The sequence below is a fragment of the Tyto alba genome, unplaced genomic scaffold (genome assembly GCF_018691265.1).
Source record: "Tyto alba isolate M040663 unplaced genomic scaffold, T.alba_DEE_v4.0 Super-Scaffold_7, whole genome shotgun sequence".
In the NCBI taxonomy this organism is placed as follows: Eukaryota; Metazoa; Chordata; class Aves; order Strigiformes; family Tytonidae; genus Tyto; species Tyto alba.
In genome coordinates, this window is record NW_024881328.1 from 12,801,589 (window position 1) to 12,829,282 (window position 27,694).

Here is a 27,694-nt window from a genome sequence, read left to right on the forward strand (position 1 = left end):
AAAACTTGCCTGTGAGCTGATGAACATTATTCAGCATTTAGGTGGCCTCTGCAGCCTCAATTCGGTTCCTTTGGTTCACACAGTCCCAGGACAAACACGGTGTTTCATACTTACATTCTGTGCCAACGAGGCATAGCAACAGAGATCATTTGATTCTTTGCAGACCTGCCAGGTGAAGGGACTGTACACATAGTTCATTACTGAGCAGAAGTTATTTTTGAGGCAGAAAAAACAGGGGGAAAAAAAGTAGTGGTTTGATTTCAAGTTCTAGAAGAAAGAAATATGTAAACTTTCCAGAAAAAGTGCAGGTATTTGTGCATCTCTATCCATAATTTAGTAGTCCTGGCCCTCTGTTCCGATCTCTGCTTCTCCATCTCCATTTCCCACTTCTGTCCCATTTGGTTTGGGTTCTGCCTTTTCTGAGGTTTCACCACACTCTCCCTTCTCTTTCCCTTTTTTTTTTTTTTTTTTTTTTTTTAACTGTGTTTTCCAAAACTACGTAGTTATTGTGAACTTTTCAATTAAACATGAACACAACAAACAAACTGATAGATAACCACAGGATAAATTTCTGTCCAGGTCCTAGTAATAACAAAAGTATTAGACAAACTTATCTGTGGTTGGTACTTTCTGTGATGCCTGGTATTATGACAATGTTTAGCATAAGACTGCTGAAATAGTTGGTTTTATCAGTTGATTTCTGCTACAAATTTCTGAAATACTTTCCTAAGAAGGGTTTGGAGGCTTTTTATTCATAAGCAAAGATACATCTGAGTCTGTGTATCTGGTTTGTCTTTTAAGAGTTACATGACTATTTTCTGGAACTTCCAATGGAACCATTTTGAATAACTTTTCTACTCTTGTTTAGGAAAGGTATTTGACATTCTCAACAGAGCAGTTGGTTAGTTTTAAGGACTGTTTTGGAGACCTCAGTGGATGAAGGAAGTCAGTGGCAGAAAAGACCCATTTAAGTCTTTTGTTCTAGTTTGTTCTGTTTATGTATTCTCCTGACTTTGCATTGCATGTCTGGAATTAAGACTTTCACCATCCTTTCACTTTTTTTTTTTTTGTTTGTTTACTGTTATTTTACCAGCTCTGCAGCAGGATGTGTATTAGAGCATTTGGGCCTTCTGTGCGCCAGATGATGTATCAGTTATCACTGCTATATGGCAAGGACCACCTGCTTTGCCTTTGAAGGGCTATCTCATATTTGTGTATGACTGATTATCATAAAGCACTAAGAAGTGTTTGATGAGATAGGATCTTAGAGATATAATTAATCATTTTCTCTAGTTCTATCTGTCCTAACTTGATAGAGTTAAACCGATAAGAATAGAGAACTGGATCCAGTATCTTTATTCTATCAAAAGCAGCTTAGGAGCTCCCTATTGGATTTAGACCGACAATTGCTATCACATTACTGTAGCATGGCAAAGAACCAATCTATGATTTCAAACCACAGTCATGGATCTGATCACATGCTGAAAGATATTACACTATTTTGTACCCTTTTTTTTTATTATCTCTTTATAAATTCTTTATTTGTTTTTATGTGTCTCTCATTTCCCAGACATAAAGGCAATAACTATACCTGGTTTTCAGTAGTTAGCAAAACCTCTCTTAGCTATGTTTTTCCTCTTTAAGCAATTATTTATCCAGCCATCTTCCACATTTGAAGTATTTTTCATAAACTCATTTTGGTTTGAAGTAATACTAATAAATCTCCACATAATACAAGTGCTGCTTTGTGAAAGGCTTACTAGGCAAGGCCAAGTGCACGAGTACTGTAGTCTTGGAAATTAAAAATCTAATGCCATGACTAAATATTTAAGCCGTGATTCAACAGACAGTGATCTCAGGGAAAGTAGATTGCAAGCTAAATTTTTATGATCCCTATTGTCCACTCTGGGAAATGTAAGTGTCTCTTTGGGATATATGAAGAGAAATACTATATCTAATATAACAAAGACACATACTGCTATTCAGTGCCCTTTAAACTTCAACAGAATAGTTGTATCAATTTTTGGATATTACAGTTTTTTAAGAGGCAAGTGGGGAATGAACTACATAGTCCATGAGGTCTCTTAGGTCCTTTGCTGTCTTGTCATATTACAAAAAATTCTGAAAATAAGTACTCTGTGTTTTTTTCTGTCTGTCTTCCTCAGATTAGATTACTTTAAATATTCGTAATTCACTGTTTTTCAAAGTCCAATTCTGTGGTGTACAGTATCCTCTTGGGAAGTATAGTATGATATGAGGTCTATTTTAAGTTCACCTCAGAAAACCTATTCAGCTGCCTAATCTCTGGTAATGATCTTTGGGAGAATAAAAGTACATGCTCAATTACAGACTCAAAATTTTCCACTAGCTACAGAAATTTGGATTTATTTTCTTTATGTCCTGCCCAATTCTCAGCAGAACCAGCTTATTTCAACTGTCAGAATTCAAAGACCCTTCCAAACTGTGCATCTCCAGCAAAATGAAGTTGATTTGTTTGTTTCTGTTAAGCATTTGAATTTTTACAGTCTCTTAATGCCAATATTTTCAGTAAATTCATCTTACACATTTGACAGCAAGAAAAAACAGGTTTACGATCCTAGCAAAAATAACCTTTGGCTATAGCATATCTTGATTCAAGAATCTAGCTTCCTGCTATTTCATAATGCTTACAGAAATTAATGTTCCAGTCTTGTGGTATGGTACTGGGATAATGTTTTTAATACATATGCTTTGAAGGTATACCTTTCCTTCAGATACTGCAAAACAGTTGAAACTGTGCCCTGTAACGTACACTGTGAAAAGCTCATGTAGTAGCAGCATAACCAAATTGTTGGACCTATCAGAAAAGAATGAGGTTCATCTTGACTAATTTAAAAATATTTGTTTGGTTTGATCCTGGAATCATGAGGCCATGAGTCTGGGGGAAAGACAGGACTGGGGAGCTGAGAATAAAGTCCAGGGTGGATAAGAACAAGAGTTACCATACAAAGAAGGCAGAATGAAAGACATGAAGAGTGAAGTAGTGCAGCTCTGAAGGCAGAGAGAAGATGGGTTGTGTATAATGAAATAAAGGCAGGCTAAGTTGTGTTGTGTAATTTGTATTATAAATACAGCCGGTCGTAACCATTGTCGTTAGGTTGTCTTACACTTGTCTTTATAAACAATTCTGAAGAGTCTTTTAGATCTTCCCTATAAAATCTTTATTGTATTACTGCAGACCTTTGAAATTCAGTATGACAAAGCTGGAGGCCAAGGAATGTGCCTTCAAGCTGTCTGTTGTGCTCAGTTAAAATTTGATTGGGACTTTGCCTACAGATAGTTTTTATGTTGTTGAAACCAAATCTGTTTAGAGATCAGCATGCTCAACTGCTCAAGCAGCCACGCCATAAGATACAACAACAAATCTCAGACTTCTAAGCAACCTCTCTTATTCAGAAGCAAGCTTAGTTTACTGTCATAGCTCGCAAAACTGCACATTAGCTTTTAAAGGCGAGTATTCAGTTGTGGTCCAGTCAGATCCCTTATAGATTGACTTGGGTATTAGTGGTGGCTGTGCACAATTTATGCTATCTGCTGTGAATGCTGCTTCTTCACCTTGTCTGGTAAAAGCTACTGCTTCAGGTCAAGAGTTCAAACTTTCCTGGTGGTGCTTGGTAAGTTTTGTTTATTAAAAATATATGTTGGGATAGGGATGTTAAGAGGAAGGAACATAACTTGTGGGCAAGTTGCCCCATCTGGATTTGAAATCCGGCAACAGAAGAAGAAAGGAGGTCTTCTTTAAATCAAACTCAAAATATCCATCTGTATTCTGTTCTTTCTCCAATTTTACATTTCTTTCCACACAAACAAAACCCAGCCTAACTCACCACCTCCCAAAAACACACATTGTAAATGCTTGGGAAATAACGATTTTTATATCTTACAGACCATATTTAGGGCACTAATTTCTGCCTGCTGAGCAATTGGAGACCGTTCCTTTTCCCAGATAAATAAGACTTTCGTGTAACTAGATAAATATTTTTGTTTTCCCAGTGACCTGGAGGTGACGCCTGTGCTTAAATGACTCTGGAAGATAAGGGGTGATGCACTGCCTGTATCTGAGTCCAGGGCTGCCAGAAATATTCCCAGAAACCCTAAGCACCAGGCTGCACTGTGATGTGGGGGAAAGCAGAGGGGTGTTGATCTTCATGATTTTGCTTATTCAGTATGGATATTTTTTCTCATAGCCATGGCTTGGGAATGTACTTCTCTGTGAAGTGTGTTTGCTGGAAGCATATAGGCTGTTGGGAAAGGCAGAGCATCCCTTGCCAGGAGGGTGGAGAGGGCAGGTAGTGGCAGCCGTGGAGGTGACCGAGAAACTGGGATCCTGCAGGACAGGCTGCAGAGGTCCCTTCCGCTGAGATCATGTAGGTGGTATGGCTGCCAGACACAGCCTGATCCAAACCGGAAAAAAAAAAAAAAAAAAAAAAAAAAAGCAGAAATTCAAAATAAACAAAATCCTGCTCCCACCATGGGTCAAATCATCATATGCATTTGCTTGTTGAGTTAGTTAGCATATATTAAATGGAGTTTCATGTGTCTTTCAGTGTAGTGGACTGATTTTAAGAGAGCCTGGTAGAAAACCTAAACATTTGGCTTCCCTCCCTCACATCCCTTCCACCAGATAGGGAAGGAAATAAAAGTTGAATCGAACATGTTTCTCAACCTTTCTTCTCACTGATTACAGCTTCCTTTAGCTTCAGAGGCATTGTGGAAAAATCTCAAAAGCATAACCAAACTTCTTAATCCAATTTATATTCAATTACAATGTTTTCTATTAACACCTTTTAAATTAACACATATTGTGTCTTCTTATCTGAACAGTTCTTTCTGCTTTGGGAGCATATGGGCAGGTGGGACTGGCATGACAACAACTCCGACTCAAACTCAAATGTGCTTACAGTCATTTTCAGAACAACTGATTTTGCTGGAATACCAGAGTTTTGCTTAATTTTCTTAACTAAAGTCATTGTCTAAATTGCCTAAGCTATCATACATCTGGGCAAATTTTGTACACTTGTCAAAATTATCTTCACATACTTTGTGTGTGAAGATGTTTACCCAATGTCAGCTGTGAGTCATGCACAGAAAGCGTAGGAGTTTTCATCCACTTTTGTGACCTCAAAGAGAGGTACCTAATGTTTGAAGTCCTGTTTGAAGAGCTTTTATTTCAGTAAGATTGCATCTGGTTGCCGAAGTCTTTGACACAGAGATACCTCTATGGATCGGAAATAAACACACTTCCAGGGGGATGAATTCACTCATGGTACAAACGCATTTTCACTAGGGTCAGGTAAAGTGAGCTGGAGTGTTAACTGTGCCCCGACTAACCCGCTGTGCAGTATGGCCCGTGAGAGCTGTGGCAATCCCAGCCATCCATTTCTGGCATGTTGTTCCTTCTGGAGGCTGCCACAGCAGATTTGAAACCGGCCAAACTTGCAGCTTGTGCTTAGCTCTCTGTGCTGAGGAGAGGCATCTGGCTGATGTGCCATCTCCTAAGATAAGAAACCACTGGAGTTGAAGGAGACAGCCTGACTGCAAAGACTGTAGAGGTATTAAATTAAATAATAAAGCAGTGGTTGAACTGTTAATGGGGGAAGAGCAAGGGGAAATGTGTCCATTTAGGTGGAAGAAACCTTCCCCTAAGTTGTTTCACGGTCTCACTCTTGCATCCAAGAGCCACTGGATGTTTCCCCTCAAGTGGCATCTTCCCACGCGGCTGTCTCTCCCGCTTAGCCATGGGCTGTCAGCTTGCTTCATCAGGTTCACCGTCAAGGGTCCTCGCATGAAAACCAGTGCTGATTCATAGCTCATAAAGTATGTTAAGTGTGAAGATGCACAGAAACTTAGTTGCCACAGAGATTCAGTGAGGATGGACAATAAGACCTGGGCATCTCCTTCCCTACTATTTTACTGCTAGCAAAGGACAGCACTTCCTCCCTACAGTGCAGAGGATGCTTTGCTGGGACCATGATAGGGTTCCAGGAAAGTTTAGATATAGAAATACTTCTTACAGCTGATGTTAAGCCAAGATTTCGTCAGGACAGTATATTTTCCTCCTATTAACGCTATTGCTTAGTAACCAAAGAACATAGGATCTTACTGAAATCCCAGCAGAAAAAAATAATTAATAAAGCAGTGATAGGGAAGTAGTATTTACCAGTTTGATGTAGGAATGTTTCCTCTTGAGATGCTTACTAAAATACATATGTTTTGGTAATGATTTTTTCTTTTATAAAATCAGGATTTAAAGGTTTTAATTATTAAAAAAAAACAAACCCAGAAACCATAAATACTGCATTCTGTATGACAATAAGAATATTAGTGGGAAAGAATGCATGGAAGATTTTCCATTACAAACAATCATTAAATAAATTAAAATATTATAGAATAAGGTATGAAGCATTAAAATTAAGAAAGCAGCATCAAACATTTTGATGTCCTCTGAAACAACTGGAAGAATTGAAAAATATAAAAATCTTAATTTTTGGTTCTGGATGAGAGGTACAGTATATTATGTCTTCACCTGCAACTATGTATTTTAAAAAAAGAATGAAGTTATGTGGGGCAAAATAATTGTTTGGCTTTTCCTTGGGAGAACAGAGCATCACATCTAAAAGATCAACATATACTAGGGCTGGAAAGGTGAGGTGGTCACTGAAATGCACAGAATGGATAGCTTCAGTGTAATGTTTTTATTGAGTGTAATTCTTGAACAGAGACATTCACGGGTGGCATAATGGTTCTTTTAGTGTTTCAGCAAAATACCACTGCTTTGTTCTGAGCAAGTAACTTTATGTTGAATATAGAATATAGTTGAAAGATTAAAGGAGACATCTTTCGCTCCTTCTGGGCTTCCCAAATAGAAGGGATATGCAAAAAAGTTTCAGAAGTATTTCTGCAAAGAAATTTTTTCTTCTCAATGTCAACTGAAGAGGTTTACTGAGTATCTAGAGCATCACTCTAATAAATTCTGCTTCTTTGGGATAGTTAAATTATGCTATGATTTAGGGAAGCATTTAAACTTTCAGAGCTGGTTTCAGTAGCCCTGCTCACGTGCATAAAGTGCACTTAGAGAAGTCTTTGGAAGATAGGGACTGAAACCACTTTTGTGTTCTGCTTGAGATCCAAATAAGTGGTTGCTGCACAGAGGCAGCAGAACAGAGGAAAGGCACCATATAGCAACTTCAGGAAATTTGTTCTTAGACTCTGCTGTATCAATGTTGCAGTTATTTCAAGTACTCGGTAAAACTACTTGTCACATTTAAAATAAAAACATCTCCTGATTTCTTCACTAATACTTATCCTGTTCTTTACTTGCCAAACACTAGGGGAAGACCATATGACTTTAACTGTTTAATTATCTTTCTAGTGTAATCTACAAATTTTCACTGTCTTAGTACTCTGCTAGTTGTAGCTCTGGGAAATAAAAGATATTGTTGTGTATACAGCACAAATACATGAGTAATTTGATCTTGGAGCCAGCTGATGTTGTCTTTCTTTTTAATTTTCATTATGCCTTTGGCTCTGTAGCTGCTCCAATTTTTTTTTTTTATTAGATAGTATATAACAAGGCAACAAAGGGTTAATTGATATTCAGGGAAAGTGTTTAAAAACCAGCACCAGCTCTACCTTATAACAACAATATTTTTTTCATAATGTCTGTGCTTTTTATCTTTAGCATTTATCTGTTATTTTCAATTCAGCATTGCACACATAGATGCTGTAGAAATATCTTGGATAGTTAGAGATTTGTAGTCCATCATATTTTTGTTCTAACATTATTTCAGATAAGTTTTAAAGATTTTATAAAATTTTTTCACAGTTAAAAAAAGGAGCTCTCAAAAAATAAAGCTAATTTCAGTGTCTGCCCCTACAATTAATAACTGGACCAATTTGTCAATTCAGTATACCAACCACTATGACATGTGGCCTAGACCTCAGTTGTTACCTGCTTTTAATCTAGCTGTTGCACCAATAATCAATTTAACAAAAAATTTACTACTAGATGAGTATTATGAGAGCTGGAAAGCAGGGGATATGTAGTTTGTTGTTTGTTCTAGACTGTTTTGCATGACTTTTTAATCTGCATGTATGTGCTTTCCTTCTTGCAACAGTTTTACTGCTCCACAGTAAAAGCTTAAAATGTAGCTGTTTCCAAGCGGGACTTTATGAAAAAATCAAAACAATATTTTGATTTAAATTAAAAATAAATAGAAAAACAAAATACTGATTAGTGGTGTTGGAAACTAACAGGGAGTAGCCTAGTGCTGTCATCTTGGAACAGAAATAACCCTGAACTTCTGCAAGAGATGTGGACAAAAGCAGAGTAACTTGGCAAAACAGAAGATATGATTTTTATAATAAGTGGTGCTATTCCAAGGAATATGGCCCACCTTCTCATGTCGGTAGCCAGACGTGTTTGCTCTGGCAGAGGGAGGGAACTAACAAAATTTGTCTTGACACTACCTCTCTTAAGCATGTTGTCGTCTCTTAATTACATATTGAATGGCAGCTGGTGTTTGAAGAATAATCGAATAGAAGCACAGCAGGGAGATGCATGGCAATATTGATGCAAGCTGGTACTTTTTGCAGCTTGTGGTGGTCTGGAGGCTCTCCCCTGGTCACTGAGCCATCCTGGTTCTTCCTCAGCCTGGCTCAAAATGCCCAGAGCATCAACTTTGTAACGATAGTGCCAAGCCAAATTTAGCTCTTGATTTTGATTTTGTAATACCAGGTTTTCATAACTCCTAGAACACGTGGAACTAAACTGTTTCCATCTCTCTTTTTTCCTTTCAGTCACCAAGGGAAAAAATATTGAAAACAGTTTCCTGCGAGAAATTCAACAAAGCATTGCAGTGCTCTGTTTGTGCGATGAAATCAAAGTGACTAGGAACTGTCTGGTCTGCTTTGTTTGAGATTGAGTGATCTATTATTTCAGTGCAACTAAGAATTCATGGTGGTTTTCGAACCCCCCCTCATAGTACGTAGCTTTTTCTTCCGTACTGAATTACCTTTAAAGAACTCTGTCTCAGTGACATCAGGATAATAGCATTTCTCTGCCACGCGCAAGTGCCATAAATGTATTCGTTTATGAAATACTCAAATATTGCAATGCTGAAGATTGCGTTAATAGCTTATCTAGGAGTCATATGTAAGTGAAATAGTTTTTTATAAACTATTCCGAAATCAGAAGGGTGGGCATCTTAATCTAAACCTCTTGCTAGACAGATGTAGGAAATCGGCTACAAAATAGACAACTATATCTTCCCACTGCCTTGAACAGCTCTTCAAGCACAGATTGTCTGAAATAGTTGCCATAATATGTTTTTACTTTTCAGGCCATGGAGCTTAGGGAATCAGTTTTTTAATATCTACATCATCTCTTTCCTCCTGGGGCTGAAGCTGGTTACCATAGCAAAATGGCAAGGAAGCTGATAAGCAAGTAGTACCATTTGGCAAACAGGATATAAATTTATTTTATTAAGACAGAGAACTGTGAAAAAAATAAATGAGTTTAGAATGCTTTTTTCTTTTTTTTTTTTTTTCCCTTAATATATTTTAAAACACCTGTGAAGAAAATGATTGTGAACAGATATTGAACAAAATACTCTTGCTCACATAACAAGTGTTGCTGCAAATAGTAGGAACTTAAGTTTTAAATCTCTGCAGATCTTTGATACTTTCAACATTACACTGTCATTTTTCCCCTTATGTTTCAGGGTGTTTGCAAAGATGCCACACACTGTGAATTAAATGAGCTTCTGCTTAACAGAATAAATATGGATGTCTGTCCCCTGCTACTTAAAAATTACATTGCAATATAATTTTTATCCCTACTTGATGAAGCACGGTCATCTGAGTCTGTCTTGTAAATCAGTCTTTGAGGTCCCTTGGGTTTGTGTAAAATGACGTCACTGAGTGCTAAAAAATTAAATTGCTTTGCATTCCACAAACATTATCTATAGTGTCAAGTCAGATGATGTTTTTTGTATTCCCCTTCGACAATTTTTGTCTCCATGCATAAAGTGAATCACGTGCCTTGAATTGTACAGCTTGACTGTTTAAGGCATCATCACGACAACGGTATCTTCATGCGTGGGCCCCACTGGGGGGACTTTTTGTTGACACTGAGATATACACAAAACTAGCTTGTTTTCAGGACTGGGGTGTTCCTCTTTTTTGCTCAGTTACCTCCTGATATGTTCCCTGCCATCTAAACCACATGTTGTCTCCTGTTCTTGGTGCAAGAATTGAGTCACTCTTTTGGGGAATTTGTTTTGGGATTGCGCTACTGACTGTAAGTGAAATGAAGTCTCAGATTCTTGGGATTAAAACATAAAACTGCATATTTCCTTAAAATCTTCAGTGCTCTCAGTTTTATCCATTTCAGATATATGATGCATGCTTATGCTCTTTTAAATGCTCTGACAAATTTTCCATTTACCATGCAACTGAATAGCTCCAACAGAGAGGATCTGGGAGTCTTGCCGTAATCCAGCCATGCAAAAGATGCTATTTAGTGTTAACCCCTCTGAGCCCATAGTAACCATAGTGAACTTGTAGAAGTGCTGTTCACAGGCTGAGTCGCAATCAATGCAGCCATGGAGCAGGATTCAGAGTAACTCTTAGGAAAACTATTTCTGCTCCCTTCTTAGGCTGTTTCTTCATGATAATAAGCACTAGTGGTGTTCTATGCTATGGGGGGATATTTTCAGCCTTGAAAATTATCATTAACAGCAAAAATATACCATCAAATGCCCATTAGATGCAGCACTACATTAGGATAACCAGTCAGAATCTGGGTGGAAGTTGGCTGATCCAGTCAGCTTGAGGGAGAGATGGAGTACCTTGAATTGGGCAGGATCCAAACAGCCTTAGAAATTGTGAAGGGAATGTGTGAGCTTAGGATCAGGGCTTATTTCATGTTCATGGGTATGACCTGCACCTTCAATAGCCCTATCTCTGTCCGAAACGTGGACTCTGAATGGAGGGAGCAATCTGTAGGGGATGAGAATAGTTTCTGCCTTGGAAACGAGTTATAAACAAATGAATACAGCTGGAATTGATGATAATCACCAGTGGGTATCTATCGCCTGCAGGGTATTATATTGTACTATGATATGTAAGCGTAGGGATTCACTGCAGGGTCGTAGCCCAAAATGCAGCAGTTCGGTGCAGGGGCTTGGGAAGTTGGAGTGTTGCCATCTACTGGCAGCCATCCAGAGAGAGAAGTCCCTCAGCTGGCTGTAGTTTAAGGTATTTCTTATTTTGAGCTGAAAGATGAGGTTTTTCTGCCTAAACCCTGTTTCAACATAGATTTGTTAATAAAATAATTGTTGTGGTCCTTATCACGTGGATGTAGTCCAAGAGTTATCTTAATCCCAGTGATGTTTCTCAGAGAGGTTGTTACTGTTCAGGATGTGGGTCCATGTTTGACACGAGGGCAGATCCTCTCTCCTGCACAGTGACCAAGTTGGCTCAGGGAGTCCTGAGCACCCCCTGGGAGCTCAGGTCTTGAGGGGTGCCCTGTACCCCCTCCTGCCCTTCCGAGCTGGGCCCTGTATTTTCAGGGAATGGGCTGATCTGGAAATTACTTTTTTTATTCTGCAGTTAAAAAGTAATTAACGTGAAGGGCATATTTGGACTCATTAGGGAATAGACCAAAGATCCCTATTTTTAAGAATCTTGCAGGTCTGACAGTCTTTATCCCTAGATGAGATGAGAGGTGTTTCAAATAAGTCTGTCCTCAAAGGGAGATCCAGTACAGCTTGTGCAACTCTCAGAAAATTATATTGTGACTGACCTCTGTCAAGGGAAATGTTTACATTATACCATCAGAAGCAGTTTTGAACATTTTGCATGAACGAAATGCCACCAATGGGTGTGGATTTTATTTGTCCTTTTTATTAAAAAATAGTTGGGAAATAAAAGATTGCAACACTAGTTTTCAGCAAAAGTTACATGATTGCTTCCTTACAAAACATAACCCACATGAAAGCAGAACAATGTAGCTTTTCCTTCATGCTTGTCCAGTCCAAATATGCTTCAGACTTAAGAACTCTTTCTGTAGTTCTGTTTTTTTGTTTGTTTTTTTTTTGTTTTTTTTTTTTTTTTAATATAGTAACATAAAATTTTGAGTTGGAACTATTAAGATTAAAAAAATAATAATAATTCAATTGCTCTTAAACCCTGTGAATACTGAATACTGACATTTTCCCTTCAGTGTTTTAATCATTATTTTAAGATAATGGTTTAATGTATCTTTGATATGTTTTCAAGTCACATATGTAGGTACACAAACATGGAAATATTCGTGTTCATCTGTCAGATCTGTCTGCTGACTCTTAGCTGGTAGAGCAATGATGCATTTTTAGATAGATTTTTATCATAGTAGTTCCAACATACAGGATTACCAAATAAGATTACAGAATTACCAGTGGAATTATATTTTTTTACCAGTGAAGTAATGCACAGTGTTAAGAACATATATTTGAGGCTATATATGGAGGTTTTATATTTTAAATACTAGAGGGGTAAAATAAACTGGAATTAAGAGCTTGAGGTTTAAGTGTGGCTTGGATTAAGGAGTTGTGGAAGGGGCTGGGTTCTGGCTGGTGCTTTGTTACTGATGGCAGGTTTCCAAAGTGTAACCAAGTATTTTTCTCTTTTTTTTTTTTTTTTTTTTCTTTTGTTGCAGCTGGTCTCCAATGTTCTCATCTTCTCCTGTACAAACATTGTAGGCGTGTGTACCCACTACCCAGCAGAGGTGTCCCAAAGACAGGCTTTCCAGGAGACCAGGGAATGCATACAAGCCAGGCTGCATTCTCAAAGGGAAAACCAGCAGCAGGTAAGAACAACTGTGGGAAACAAAAAATGGAATTTCTGAGGCAGAATTAGCATGCAGATAGTTCCTGTAGGATGGGATTTGGAGGCCTCTTGCTTCTTGACTAATCCAAGAAAGAATAGACTGATGGTAGAGGGAAGGATTTTTAAAGGTTTGAAAGAATGCTTGGGGGAGTATTTCTTCCCCCATACTCTGATGGACTTCTCTGCAGACATCAACAAATCCTGTAGTCTATGCAGATTAAAATTACACAGTATGCAGAAAATCTGCATAGTTTATTTGCGCCCATCATTGAAGCCACATGTTGAATGCAGGTGCAACGCACAGGCTTCAGACTGACCTTCTTTGCAAGGTCAAAGTGCGGTGTGTTTGTCAGCAAAGCCACTGCCAACAGGTAGTTAGCTGTAAGGCAAATTTCAGTAGTGAAAGGTAAAAATTGCTCCACAGAACATACTGTCCCTTGATGCGTCCGAAGGGGGTCCTCTTCCTGCCTTCCCCAAAAGTGCCTACTTGGTTGCACACCTCTGTATACCTTGTATGCCCCAAGAGTATTGTATTTGTTCAAAAAGTAAGATTCATCACCAACTTCCATGGGTTTTTTGCTATAAAAAGACCTGTCGCTGCCAGCATACAGCCCAGTCATCAAGGGTACCAAATGTATCCACTCCCCTAATTCATTTGTAGGTTCTTATGCAACAAATCTCTTGCATTCTCAGAATTAGATACAAAAGACTTTTTGGGGCAGCTTGACTACTCCCTTGCTAACACTCGTCTCTGCGCTGCAATACATCTCATAGTGGTATGTCCAGTTCAGTTTTCAATGAGTCGTGAAACAGGGCTTCCATTCTTCCCTTGGGAGATACCTCAGACCTTGGTTGTGGGTTTGAAGAAGAGGTCAGGGGAATTAATCAGCTGGAGTGTTTTTGCATCTCTGTGGCAACACAGCTTAATTTTCCCTCATGTCTCAGCCCATCTGCATCTATGGATTTGTCTTTTGGCAGTGTTTCATGAGGTACTTCTGGCTGACATATTTGCTGTTTAACCCTTACTGTGAAATAATGTGTATGCATGCTTTATTTTGATAGCGCATATGTGTGGAAACAAGATTCACACTCAAGGCTCCTTTTTCCTTTGTAATGAATGTAATCTCAGAAAGATGAAACGAGCAGCCACTCCTCCTTCCACACCTTGAAACGGAGGAAAGGATTGAGCCAAGAGAGTACCCCATTTTACTTATTGATTTACATCTCTGTCCTTCCTGCTGAGAGACTGCCTTAGCAGTATGGCTCAGATGCTTGTGCTGTTCTAGATTTAGGAGCTTCTGTGTCAGTAATTCATGAAAAAATCCCTGAAAAGTGCCCTAGCTTTATGCCTTTTTCTTATTCCCCTCCCCAGAAAGTACTATACCATACAGAAGAAAGCCAGGACATCAGAAAAACATGGGTCAAAGACAGTTGGTTACAAGCAACCTCCAGTTCTTTCAGCAGTAACTTTGGGTCTTGGCAGCTGGGGACTCCTAATAAGATTATTTGCTGCTACAGCCTGCACTGATGTTGATCTCTGTGTTCAGTTCAGATGCATCCCTATGCATAATGCATTGAGATAATCTTGAGGTGACAGCAGGCATAAATAAGGGAAGCTCAGCCCGCATTTGGGAGAGCCAGTCTCCAAACAGCGGTGGAGGGAAAGACAACTGCACAGCCCAACACTGTTATCGTTGCTTGGCTGCTTCTGGAGATCTGATGGTTCTCCTGTGTGCTGTTCTCTACTGAAGGCAGACAGGTTATCCCCAGCAAAGGAATGTGTGTTTTCTTTTATTAAGGATCTACCAGCACCCAAAGTTAGAAAGTAAGTAAATAAAAATCCAGAATGTCCAATGCAGAAGGGACACTTCTTGTGATTTCATTATTTGAGGTAACCTAGGACAGAGACATCACAGGAATCACTGTTGCTTGCACAGAATGAAATACTCTTGGATGAAAAAATGTATTCTCCACAGTCTGTAGCGAGCAAATTTCAGTAAGATATGGGTTATCAAGACTGCACAGTTTTACTTGTATCATTGCATTTTTTTTGTCTCTGAAAAGTTATTCTCTCCTCCTCTTTTGCATCTCTGCATCACTTGTGGTGAAAAATAAGTGTTATTAAACCTGAGGACAAATGGATAGTCATAAGACATTAAATATTTGTAGTGCTTTAAGGTCATCTTGGGAGAGGATGACATAAAAAGTTAAAATTCCTATGTAGAACAGAGTTGTGGTAGGGATGTGTGTGCTCACATATACATATATCTATGTGTATGTATGTAAACAGAGTAGATCTGTATTGTACTCTTTCATCTCTGCCTGTTCTAGAGACTAGTGCTCCTTGGGTTGCATTTGTTTAATGTATAATTCAGTGGAATTATATTTGCATCTTATTTTGAAGTGAGAATTATATATGAATTTGCTCTTGCTTTTTTATCTGGTCAGAATGCTGCCTTGTTATACTTGTAAAAGAGCAGTCCCAGTCACCTTCCTGGTGCATAAGTGATTTTACAGTGAGGGCTGCAGTACTTTCTAGTCATTATATCAAAATCAAAATTGTACTCTAGAGGAGACTTTAATTTCTGTGCTCCATTTGAAATAAAACAGGGATTATGTTGTTTTGAAAGTCTTTTAACGTGGCTTGTGCTTTACAAAGGCACTTGTTACAGCCTTCTGTCAGCTTCAGAGGTTATTTTCAGTGATTGTGATGCTCTCGATAAACAGAATAAAGATAATGCCCAACTCTGTAACATTGCTCAACTTCCTAATTAGCTGCTGCATGAAGAGATGTGCTACACGCATTTGTTTCACTTGATCAGCCTGTCTTATTCCCTGACTGGTGATAGTTCAGAGCAGTGTTGGTTCATCTCCTGGAGATCTCAAGTGTCTTGAAAATCATAGAATGTTTTGGGTTGGAAGGGACCCTCAAGATTACCTAGTTCCAAATCCCTGCCAAGACAGGGACACCTTCCACTAGACCAGGTTGCTCCAAGCCCCGTCCAACCTGGCCTTGAACCCTTCCAGGGAGGGGGCAGCCACAGCTTCTCTGGGCACCCCTGTGCCTCACCACCCTCACAGTAAAGAATTTCCTCCTTATATTGAATATAAATCTACTTTCAGTTTAAAACTGTTACCCCTCATCCTATCACTACACTCCCTGATAAAAAGTCCCTCCCCATCTTTCCTGTAGCCCCTTTATGTACTGGAAGGCCACTATAAGGTCTCTCTGGAGCCTGCTCTTCTCCAGGCTGAAAACCCAACTCTCTCAGCCTGTCCTCATAAGGGAGGTGCTCCAGCCCCCCGAGCATCTTCACGACATCCTCTGTAACTGCTCAAGGAGGTCTGTCTCCCTCTTATATTGGGAGCCCCAAAGCTGGACCCAGCACTGCAGGTGGGGTCTCATTGAGAGCAGAGCAGAGGGGGAGAATCCCCTCCCTCAATCTGCTGCCCACACTGCTCTGGCTGCAGCCCAGCACACGGGTGGCTCTCTGGGCTGTGAGCGCACATTGCTGGCTCACAGTCAAGTTTTCCATCCACTAACACCCCCAAGTCCTTCTCCCCAGAGCTGCTCTCCAACCACTCCTCGCCCAGCCTGGATTTGTGCTTGGGATTGCCCTGACCCAAGGGCAGGACCTTGCACTTGGCTGTGTTGAACTTCATGAGGTTTGCATGGGCCCACCTTTCCAGTCTGTCCAGGTCCCTCAGGATGACATCCCTTCCCTCCAGCATCTTGACTGCACCACACAACTCAGTGTCATCAGCAAACTTGATGTGGGTGCACTCAATGCCACTGTCCGTGTCGCCAACAAAGATGTATAACAGTGCCAGTCCCAACACCAACCCCCGAGGAATGCCACCTGTCACTGCTCTCTACATGGACATGGAGGTGCTGACTGCAACTCTTTGAGTGTAACCACCCAGCCAATTCCTTACCCACTGAGTGGTCCATCCATCAAATCCATGTCTCTCCAATTGAGAGACCAGGATGTCATGTGGGACAGTGTCAGATGCTTTGTGCAAGTCCAGGTAGATGACATCAGTCACTATTCGTGATGTAATCTGGCAAGTGCCTATGGTGTCAGGAAGAGTAGGGATTGGGGCTCCCAAGCAAAACATATGTGAAAATGTCTTGGAGTACTAGTAAGAAAAACTCAGTTCCTTGAATGTGTCCCTATTTTGCAAGCAAGTAAAAAAAACATCCCTTCACACTTGTGCGCCTACATGGAATGTTCCAAACCTGTGGGTGCCCCTGAACCTCCCATTAAGCTCTGAGTTATTTACAGGATGTGTAAAATCACACGTAAAATAGCAGCTTTCACACATTTGAAGATGCTTATTATAATATGCAAATGACTACAGTGTATACACCAGTTAATCTGAAAAGCATACAAATGTGTTGTGCTTTTGCGCTCAAGGAGTACGCTAATAGTTGACAGAAGCCTGAGGACACATGCATGATTCATGATTTTTTTTTTTTTTTTAAGTGTGGATATATAACTGTTAGCACCTGCAGTATGCTAGGAAGGTGAGAGTACTTTAAAAAACAAGCATCTTGTCAGGACTGCTGCAGATTTGAGCAAAGGAGATAGAAATCCCTCCAACACATCTTCTGTGTTATTACTACCTCTTCAGAGACTGGAGGCAAGAATCAATCTCTTTAAGGTACACATTGAAGGGGAAAAAAATGAAATAATAGGTAGAGCAGCAGACTATAAAATGTCTCAGTGCATGCTGAGCACATTTCCAGTGAATTCATCCTCTTCTGGTTCCCCCAAAGTTCCTCTCTCTCCTTACAGGAAGAAATAAATGGGGAACTTCCAGTTAAAACTAGGAATTGGAAATCAGGAATGTTCCTGTAACTGTAGTATGGGCAATAGACTTGGTGATGTGAGTAATTAGTACAGGATTGCTGACGTCTCTGAGTCAGAACTGCGTTTGAGCCCTACTGTTCCCTGTGTTGTTGAGAATTAACGAGCAGTTAGATAAGGTTAGAGACCTTCATTCACGCCACGTTGTGTCTGTGTCATCAGGAAGGAAGGCCCTTTTCTTCCCTCTGCTTGCTGCAGGTAAAGAAAAATAAAGACAAGAGCAGCAGAAGCTTTTGAGGTTCTTCAGCTAATCCAGATCACTGCCTGCAGGTTAGACCACAGTGGAGCTGATCCCAAAGGAGACGCTCCCCACCTTCTTCGGGCATAGCAAAAACTTCTTGTGAACTGCAGGGGGTGTGAGTGGGAATAAAAGGAAGGTCTGGGCAGAATTTCTCAGGCGTGATTCCTGAAATGCACAGATGCTTCCCTGGGGCACATGTTACCTGCAGATTTAAATTCTATAGCTTCTGCATGAAATTGCTACCAAATTTAGAATAATAACAAGCACAGGCTTTTGTGTGAGTTTTTAGGAAAATTACCAGAAAGCCATCATTTTGTCATGTAACTAATTTTTGCCTAGCATGCAAAACTATATATGGAAACAGCTTACAAAACAGTGTTATGAAAGTCACACTAAAGCTATTAGCAATAAATAAAAGTGCCAAGTGAGGGTGAAGAGCTGTGAACTGTTGGTGACAGAGGTGGTTACTGAAAATACTTCTGTAGGTGAGTGGGTGGGTTTACGGGTCTTAATGCAATTGGGCACTAATAGTGGTTTTGAGTGTAGAAGTATAATACTTCATTGTAAAGTTGGGCTACCTTTTCATGCCAGTTTTATTGGGACTGCTAAGAACAAGTTTGTGCCTGTTGTGGTAATGTGCTTAGATGGTTAGATAGTAAAGAAAGGAATTTTAAATGTTGCCCAAGGGTATTGGGGTATTAGTCCTCTGGTGTTATATGAAGGAGGACTTCATGGTGGTGTGGAGAGGCTGTGTGGGAAGTCACACAGTATCATTTATCAGAGTCCTTCCAAGAAGGGTGCACGGGCACTTTTTGAGTTGCCTGTCTGCTTCGTTTTCAAGAATTGGCAATCATGAATCATAAGCCCGGTGCAGTTGGGATGAAGCGTCATAATTTTTCTTCCAAAGTCATCGAATTCTTATTGTGGGGTTGGGACAGAATTGCATATGACTTGCTAGGGGATCAGCTGCTGGATTTATGGAGACCATTTCATTTGGTTGTAGTCACCTCTCACCAAACTGATGACTCATTTCTCCCCAGTAAGGAACAAAGTGTGTTTGTTAACTGGGCAGCAGGTGTTTTAATTGGTTCATGTGTCTGACTCCACAGGAGCGTCTCCTGCTCTCTGTACTTCCTCGACATGTTGCCATGGAGATGAAAGCTGACATTAATGCCAAACAGGAAGATATGATGTTTCATAAGATCTACATCCAGAAGCATGACAATGTCAGGTAAGAACAGCAATCCATCTCCCAGCTGCTGAGGAGGAGGGACTCTCCCAGTGCTTGGCCCTTAACACCCAGGGATGAAGATGGCAGCAACACATAATCCAAAATAAGTGTAAAGACTCTAAAGTGTCACCAGTTTACTTCTGAAAGTTTGTTTATAGGATGGGAGGAGGATTGCCACATTCCTGCAACATCTTCCTTTGAGAAGCAACTTTAACTGATCTCTTTCCTTAGATTTGTTTTTTCTTTCTTCTTTTCCTGGAGTGACTCTCAGTGGTTTTGAGAAGATGGTATATTTGGGTTTAGTTATTTTTTGACAGTTACAAATACCCTTATGATAAGCCATGATGGGATGCAAGTTTAAAATTGGCAATGCTTTCCGTGAGGTGAATTGCAGAGCCCAACTGAGGTTAAGATCACCTGGAGTGGTATCTGCCAATTTGGAATTGCAAGGAGGGGGTCCATTAGTGACCTGCTCAGTCACCCAGCAATGTGTTGCTCCTTGGTGTACCAGGATGAGCAGAAGAAATTGATATCCAATCTCTGTCAAGCCATGCAAAATCAAACCCAGTCCATGTTGCTGGGGTAGTCTAGCCACATGAACTTCTGGACATCACCAGGTTCCCACTGTCCACTTCCCAGAGAAGAAGCAATGTAGTAGTGCTTTCGTTGTTGGATATCTTTATGGGCTACAGCTACAAAGTTAAATTTAACTTAATCTTGATGCATTTTACCTCTGCTGTTGTACCTGACATCTTTGGGGATCACTTATGTCTATTCTAAGACAGGTCCTAGAACTGTGTAACATCTCTGTCAGTCTATAAATACTTCAACTGAGACACAGGGACTAGGGACAGAGAGCTTCCCTTCTTCCCCTCTCCATCTCTACTTCCAACAGAGTGTTTTTCTTTAAAGTGCTTGCATAGCCTTCTCTCTTACATAGCTTTAAGTATGTTGGTGAATTGTATTTTCTGATACTTGTGCAGATAAAAGTGGATTTCTTACATCTCTGATATACTGCACACTGCATAATCTCCAAAAGTTGATGTGGTAAAATACACATGTACTTCTGAAGCATTTGAAGACATTTAATTACTATTGAGGGTAGCGGGTAGAGGTAATGTTCAAACTGAAAATTGGGACGAGATTGCTCGCTGTTGAATGTAAAGCCTGATATAACTTACTGAAACTAGGGCAAGTCTATGTGCTGGCTTGGATGGACTTCAGTTCAGCCCTTCGTATTTTTGGTTATGAGTCAGAAAACAGAGAAAGAACCACTAGCAATACTGAAGACAAAACATTATTGGATATCAAAGACAAAAATGGTTCGGTGATGAAAAATAGAGTATACATCTGGTGATGAAGATGAGGAGAAGAGGCCATGCAGGATGCCCTCAGCAGAGTCCATGCTATAGTAGATTAGATTAGGTTTTGTGTCTTTACATTCGTTTTTTCCTTAGTGGCACTAAGCTTGTTCAAGGTGTGTAAATTTCTTGTGATAGATGCTATTTGTGAACTTTCTTAATAGAGAAATTACTTTTTTCCAGTACTCAAAGGTCAGCTTGACATTCAAACTGAATGCAATTCGTTAGATATGACGTGAGACTAGTCAGTATGGTATTATAGTCTTCCACATCAATTTCCATATGTCATTACTTGCAGGTTTGAAAGTTGTTCAGTACAGTCAAATCTTAGTAAAAGTGATTATCTCTTTAGGATGATACTTATTCAAAATTTTATATCACTAAATAAACAAAAACTAAATAAACAATAAAAAACTAAATATACAAATGAACAGTTTTAAAGGGAGAGGGAAATCTGACTAAACGATTATGATTTGAAAAAACAGCCTAAAGGTAATGGCTGGTATGATGACAAGGAGATCTCAAAAGATAGAGCAAAAAATGACACATAACCCAGAGTATAGAAAGAAAAAACAGTTTGCTATGATTTTCAGTTATGGCTGTGAAGTACTGTGAAAGGTGAAGCATGTATACATAAATGGGTATATGCACCAATCAGTTCCTTGGACTGTCCTGATGGGTAGCTAACAGGAAGCTTACAAACATTTAATTTTCACATCTTGCTTATTTATTGAATAATATGAACATTTTCATAAGATATTATCTTCTGCACCCTAAAAGTAGTTTTAACTTTGTTCCTCATGGTAATGAGTGTTTGGGAATCAAGCCCTTGCAGATGCTGACTGTCCCCAGTGCAAAGGGAGGCTGAAGTCTCAAAAGATCTTGAAAGGGAAAACAACTTAAATGATATCTTCCTCAAAGTATGGACTTTGTTGTCTGTGCCTACGAGGTCCGAAATCAAAGCCCTCTGAGATCATGAAAAAGGCTGGAAAAGGGAGATAAGAAATAGGAATAAAATAGTATATGTACTGAGAGCAAATAGAAGGTAACTTAGGGACATCTCATCTTCATGTACTTTAGGGACATCAATAACTAAGTATGAATATTGGAAAAGGGAAACATGATTTGGAACAAATGACTCATTTCACACTAGGAGTTCAGCATGGAGCCTTTTCTCTTGCCTGGGTGCTCTGAAACAATCTCTAGTGGGAATGACTGCAGATGATTTGAAGCACTTATGTGCACACAGAAACATGCTGGTGGTGGGGAGTAGCATCTCAATGATGTGGATTAATGAACTGGCTGAATAAACGCAAGCATGCTCTTTGCTTTTCATGGGGAAATGCTCAAGGGGAGGCTTTTGAGATGAGAATGCTCCAAGCAAATTTGGTTTGTTTTTGTCACTATTCAAAAATGTTGTAAGATCTAAGTTTTTATGAGCTAAAGGTTATTGTGTCAAGGCAATTGAGAAGTATGTGAAGCCGGTGCAAGGGTGCTGTGCCCAGCCATTGAATCTGGCTTCCTGTTGATGATTTATGAGCTGGAGCGTTTCCTCTGCAGTTCGTAGAAGTGGGAAGGTTTGTGTGTTTGCAGAGCTGTGGGTTTCCCTACTCCATCAGGTATATCCAGTGATTCTCTTTTTCTGCTCTCCCAGTTTAGTTTAAAAAGTAGCTTATAAATGAAACTATAATGGATGAGAATTTTCATTAGCTAGTGATTTAAAATTTTGACTGCCATCTTAATGCCCGGAGCCCAAGATCTTAAATTTTACTGGATCTCCAGGGTGAGGTTGCTCACTGATTTCACAGTCAACATAGAAATAACGACACTGGAGGTTCCCTTCCAGCCAGGTTTAACTTTGGCCCTTTGAATTCCAGAGGCGCAGGAGCACAGCCTCGTGCGCTTAGCTTGATTTGACATTTTGTGTGGGAGAAGTGGTTTACTAAATTCTGTTCCAGACAAGATTAAATATTTTAATTTTCAGGGATGATTGAGTCTGGGCTTTTGGGACCACCTCTAATTTTAATTAAAAAACAAACTCAAACCACTCTACCAGCAGAAAATGTTATTCTGCAATTATGTGAAGTTACTCAGGAGGGGGGTGGTTCTGTTTTAAAATGAAGAGTCTTCAGATGACCAGTTCTGCTGTGATATGCTTAGTTTTAGATACTAGGTTACATGTGTCTTCTTTAAAAGGTCTCATGTTTCTGTTTTTCTGTTTTTAAAGAAAAAATAAGTACATTTAAAACCTACGTAGAAAAAGCACCTTCCTCAGGTGCCAGTAGTAGGCACACAGTCTGTAAAACACAGCCAAGATCCTTTAATAAGGGGCAGTTCTGCCATGATATTGCTTACTGTGTTACACTTTTCTTAGAGGGTGGGCTATCTCTCTATTCAAGGAAATATGATGTTTTTATGCAAAATACAGTGATCTTTCTGACCTGAATGGGTAAAAGCAATCTTTTTAGAGCCTTATCAGGACTTCCTGTGAATGAGTTCATAATCTCCTGCTTGTTGTTATGGAAAGTAAAGTTCAGAGACTAATTTATCCACAATGAAAATATAATTTCCTGTCATTTTTTGGCAGCAAAATTTGTTTCGGGATTATGTTCTTCTGAAGAATTTAGGGTGATGAAAAAACTAAGATGAAGAACGTTGAGATTAATACAGTCTTTTTTGATGCAAATGCACAGAACCTTTTGGCAGAGAACAAAACCCTTTCCCATCCTGATTTAGTGAATGAGAACTAACTTTGACAAATCCAGAACCTCAGAGCATGATTTGACCTTTCCCACATATGTGTGTGTTAAATATAAAGTCTATTGTCAAATGCAATCAGGAAAGGAGTTCCCAAGACTATGCAAGTAATTTTGAGTAAACAACAAGGTGAATTATGTAACTAAATAGGTTCACGTTATCATGAATGAGATTATGTCTGATAGACAAACCTTAAAATACGCATAGATAATACTGTTTATCTATCATGCTTCCCAGGCAGAATTTTAAATGTTTTACATTAGTATTGTTATTTATAGTATCTCATTGCAGTGATAATGGCTTTAATGTTATCTAGGTTTGGCCAAATATAGTAACCGCTGTGCCATAAAAGGAGGTTTGAAGTCCTCTGTGAAGGGATAAAGGTTGGCTTTGTCATTGGAATTCCTTAGATGAACTGTTTGAAGAAGCTTATTTTAGAGCTGGCATCCAAGCATGGTGAAAGTGACAGTTTCCTCTCTTCTCCCCTTCACATAATTCTTGTGAATCATGTACTCAACATTAACCTGATCTCAGAGTTTTTTAAACATCTTGACAAATTGAACTAAACTATTTGCAGAAATGAAACAGTCCATTTGCTTTCAGCTTTGTAAAAGTAAAACATTTTTAACTAGTTTTCTGATTTAATTATGTTCTAACACCAGAAATTCTCCACTTAAAAATTACCAAATAGTTGCACTTTGGCAGAGTGCCAGGATATTCAGATCAGCCATGTCAACCTCTTCACCATATAGGCATTGTGATGCTTAATTATTTGCTTATGAAGTGTGTTAAATTCTTAGATTGCAAGGTGCTATGTGATTGTGTGCTATGAAATTTGTGAAAATTTCAACTAAGCAAACATCTTTTTTTTCCTCCTCCCACTGTCCTTGCACACAGGACATCTAGTCTTAATGTTTCTTGCTGTTAAATGACTTACCAATATAACTAGTAGTACAAAGCAGAGCTCTGATCGCAGCTTTCCTAGGGTATAGCTGTAACTGGACATACTAGTGCCGTGGCTTGCCAAAGGAATATGTTGCTCAGTGGGATATTCCTGTTGGTGAGTATAGGCATGAGGCTGTTTTTTCTGGCTTGCTAACACTGCCTTTTGAAACGCTAGATGGGTTTATAATGAGGCATATCCTACCAGGCTCGGGTCAGACAGCAGGTTGCTTTCAGAGGTGGTTACACCAATGGGCTGGTTTTGTTCAGCAGCTGCTCATCCCAATTCTGTTTTCATGCTTTTTCATGAGAGCTTTTTGAAGCTAAGCAGAAACCAGTTTAAATTTACCATTTTTAATAAATAAAACTAAAGTATGGCATGTATACATTTCTGATAGTTCTTCCGTGGATATTTTCAAAGATTCCCCAAATCTCTCTTCTCAGACAAAGTTTATGTAGCTTTAATTTCTATGGAAGGCCTCATTGACAGGAAAGGGCAGGACAAATAACTGTTTTTAATATTTACCATATAATCAACCTCCTTCCTTATCTTTTCCCCTTTTTGGGGGGAGGCAGAATGAAAATTGATGGTTTATGTTTGAAGATAAGGAAGAGCAGCATTAAGCAAGAGGAAGGCCAAGAGCAGTTTTTATCCATGTCTTGCTTCCCAGTACAAGTCTCCCCACTGGTCTGTGAGCTTCAATCTCTTCCCAAAATGTGTTCATGGGTCAGTTGTTTTTTTCTCAGCATCAAGTCTTACCAAGACCTCTACCTCCTTTTCTTTGTTCAATACATAGGCCCACAAGCAGTAGGCCCACAAGTAGTACTTTTGTAGGTAGGTGGGGGGAAACTGTGTGGGTTTCGTGTAGATTCAGGAGCCCCCTGCATTTAATTGCCGTAACTTCTGATTGAGGCTGTAGTCTGAGAAAATTGAGTAGGAGGGAAATGATCAGCCTTCCTACTCCTTTCCCCAAATGACAGAAGTGAATTTCACCTACACAGGAACTATTCTGTTTCCCTGTCAAGAGCCAGCTCCTGGAAACTTCACCTGTGTCTGCCTGGAGTGAATCTTGGCTTTTTAATTCTCCAGAAATTTTAATGGTTTATTTTTTTTTTTTAAGTTAGAAATAATTTTTAGAAAGTGTAAAAGTAGGTTTCACCCATGAGTGAAGGTGGATTACTCTGCTCTTACTGCCACTAATCACTTGACTCTTCCTAGCCAGTTTGTTCTTTTTGAGAGGAAAAATCAGTGTCTTCTGGAGAAGGGCATTCAAGCTAAAATCCATGTGTAAAGGAATTTGATTATTTTGCAGCTACTGTTATACCTGAACTTGACATCAAAGCTGTGCAGTAAGTCTGACCATTAATACTAAAAGGGATGTTTCAACCCAGGATCACTACCTCTTTTCAATATATACGTGTGTCAATGGTTCACTCTTGAAAACTTTTAAGCCAAAGAATAGAGCAGGTTTATATATTTTATTAAATTCACCTCTTTGTGCGTGTGCACAGCACCCTTTGAGAAGAACAAGTGCATGCTAACTTGTTTAAGTATTCATCTGACTGTCTGCAGATCTTTCTTTTTGAAGTGGGAGTATATTGTGATCTTGGTCCCTACTGGGAACTCCTGGTGTCTTCAGGGACATGAGAGAGCCTTGTACTCTCCAAAGAACAAAACAGATAAATAACTGGCTGCAAGGCACCCTGCTGGATGCATTACTTAAACACATGTGTTGTAATAAAGATAACATCCCAGAAGTGCAGCATGACAGGTGACTGCAGATCTGCAGCCACCAGCAAGCCATCAGCAATTAGGAAAGGCCTGTCATCTATAATTCACACCCTGCTATTCTGAGTTTACACAAGGGTCTGTGAAGTTCACAGGGTGATGGATTGAAGAGTGTTAGATGTTTTAATGATGAAATACTGTGAATAGTAATTTGGAGAGAATAATGAAGGTGCCTGCAGAAGTTTATGGAGCAGTATTTTAACTCATCAAGGTTATTTTGATTCTCTTTTTTCTTCAATAGTACTAAAAATAAATTAATTTTTTTAAAAATGTAAGTCTGACTGATGAGTGGCCTGATAGTAAAAACAAATGTATCAAGCTTATAGTAAAAAAATGCATCAAATTGTGTTTATTAAGGTAATCCACTCCCAGTCTTCTCTATTCTGGAATAACCTTGACAAGAAAAATTGAGTCTTTTCTGACTGAAACTTTACTTTTGTAAAGACTTGCTTTTACAGACTTGCTTTCCTCTTATAAAGACTTGGTTAAATTTCAGTTAACTACTTTGTCATGTAGTTAACATGCAAAGTGGTTTTAATAACACTGAGTTTATATAACATTTGAAGAGGTTCTTGTTAAAATCATCCTACCTTTTCGCTTCTTCCTTAGATTATAATGACTGAAAAGCAAAAATCAGTTAAATGTTTTATTCTGTAATGCACTGAACTTTGCAAAACCACTTAAAGCCCTCTTACAGAAGCTGCAAAACAGAGGCACCGTCTTGGATGGAGATGGATTAACTTCTCTTGTCTTATACTATATTTATATCCCTAAACAGTTGCTAATTTGTACATCTGTTCTTACTGGTTTATATATAATTTTGACACTGGATAAATGATGAAGAAGAGACAAAAGCTGAAACCAATTAGTGGAGAAGAGCTCTCAAGTGGTCTGGTATCCTGACTTAAGTTAGTGCATTGCTAATGTGAGTCTATGTCCTCCAGCAACTGAAAGTCATAGTATATTTTTTAAACCTCTTACTTTTTATTAATTTTGCTTGATACTAAGTGGTTAAAAAGTTAGGAAGAGGCTGGTACTGACTGTGCAGACTGCATAATTCCATAAATGACGTTTCTATAGGAAACCAGGCTAAGAACAGGTCACCAGAAACAGAGCTAACAGAAATGAGAAGCAACAGAGGACTGCACAAACCCGCAAAGGAGGCAAAAGACCAAAGAGATTAAATTAATTTCATGACACACCATTAGCATGGCATTGACCTTGTAGAATGATAGAGGTGCTTTTTTTTTAGAAAATTGAGGTTTTTCTGTGTCCATTTGTGTTTCTGCTACAAAGCCCTAGAAAGATTCACAGTTTTAAATAGCAGGAATAATGATTTGTAAGACCATATAGGTTCAGATGACTTGGAAGTTTGCAACTAGTTTTCAGAAATTGGAAAGAAGTGTATGTGTGATAGACTTTAAAAGGCAAACAAGATACATGAATATAGATATTATCTTCCTTGGTACCATGGCCAGCAGGGATCTTTGTGATTGCTGTATTTGTGTTTGGCAAATATCTGAGGCTCTCAAAGGCACTGAGAATTTCTAAGGATGTTTTTGACCAGTAATCATGTCCTTATTTGAGCCAAAC

General features: G+C 39.2%; 1 protein-coding gene across 3 annotated transcripts in view; it reads left to right on the top strand.

Moving 5' to 3' along the window:
- The window catches only part of ADCY5 (adenylate cyclase 5), a 221,972-nt gene that overhangs the window by 116,648 nt on the left and 77,630 nt on the right, over positions 1 to 27,694 (top strand). For all 3 annotated transcript variants that reach the window (XM_033003549.2, XM_033003547.2, XM_033003548.2), the window contains exons 2-3: positions 12,740 to 12,889; positions 19,131 to 19,252. In XM_033003549.2, the coding sequence (XP_032859440.1) occupies positions 12,740 to 12,889; positions 19,131 to 19,252 (272 nt within the window). The remainder of the gene's footprint in view (positions 1 to 12,739; positions 12,890 to 19,130; positions 19,253 to 27,694) is intronic.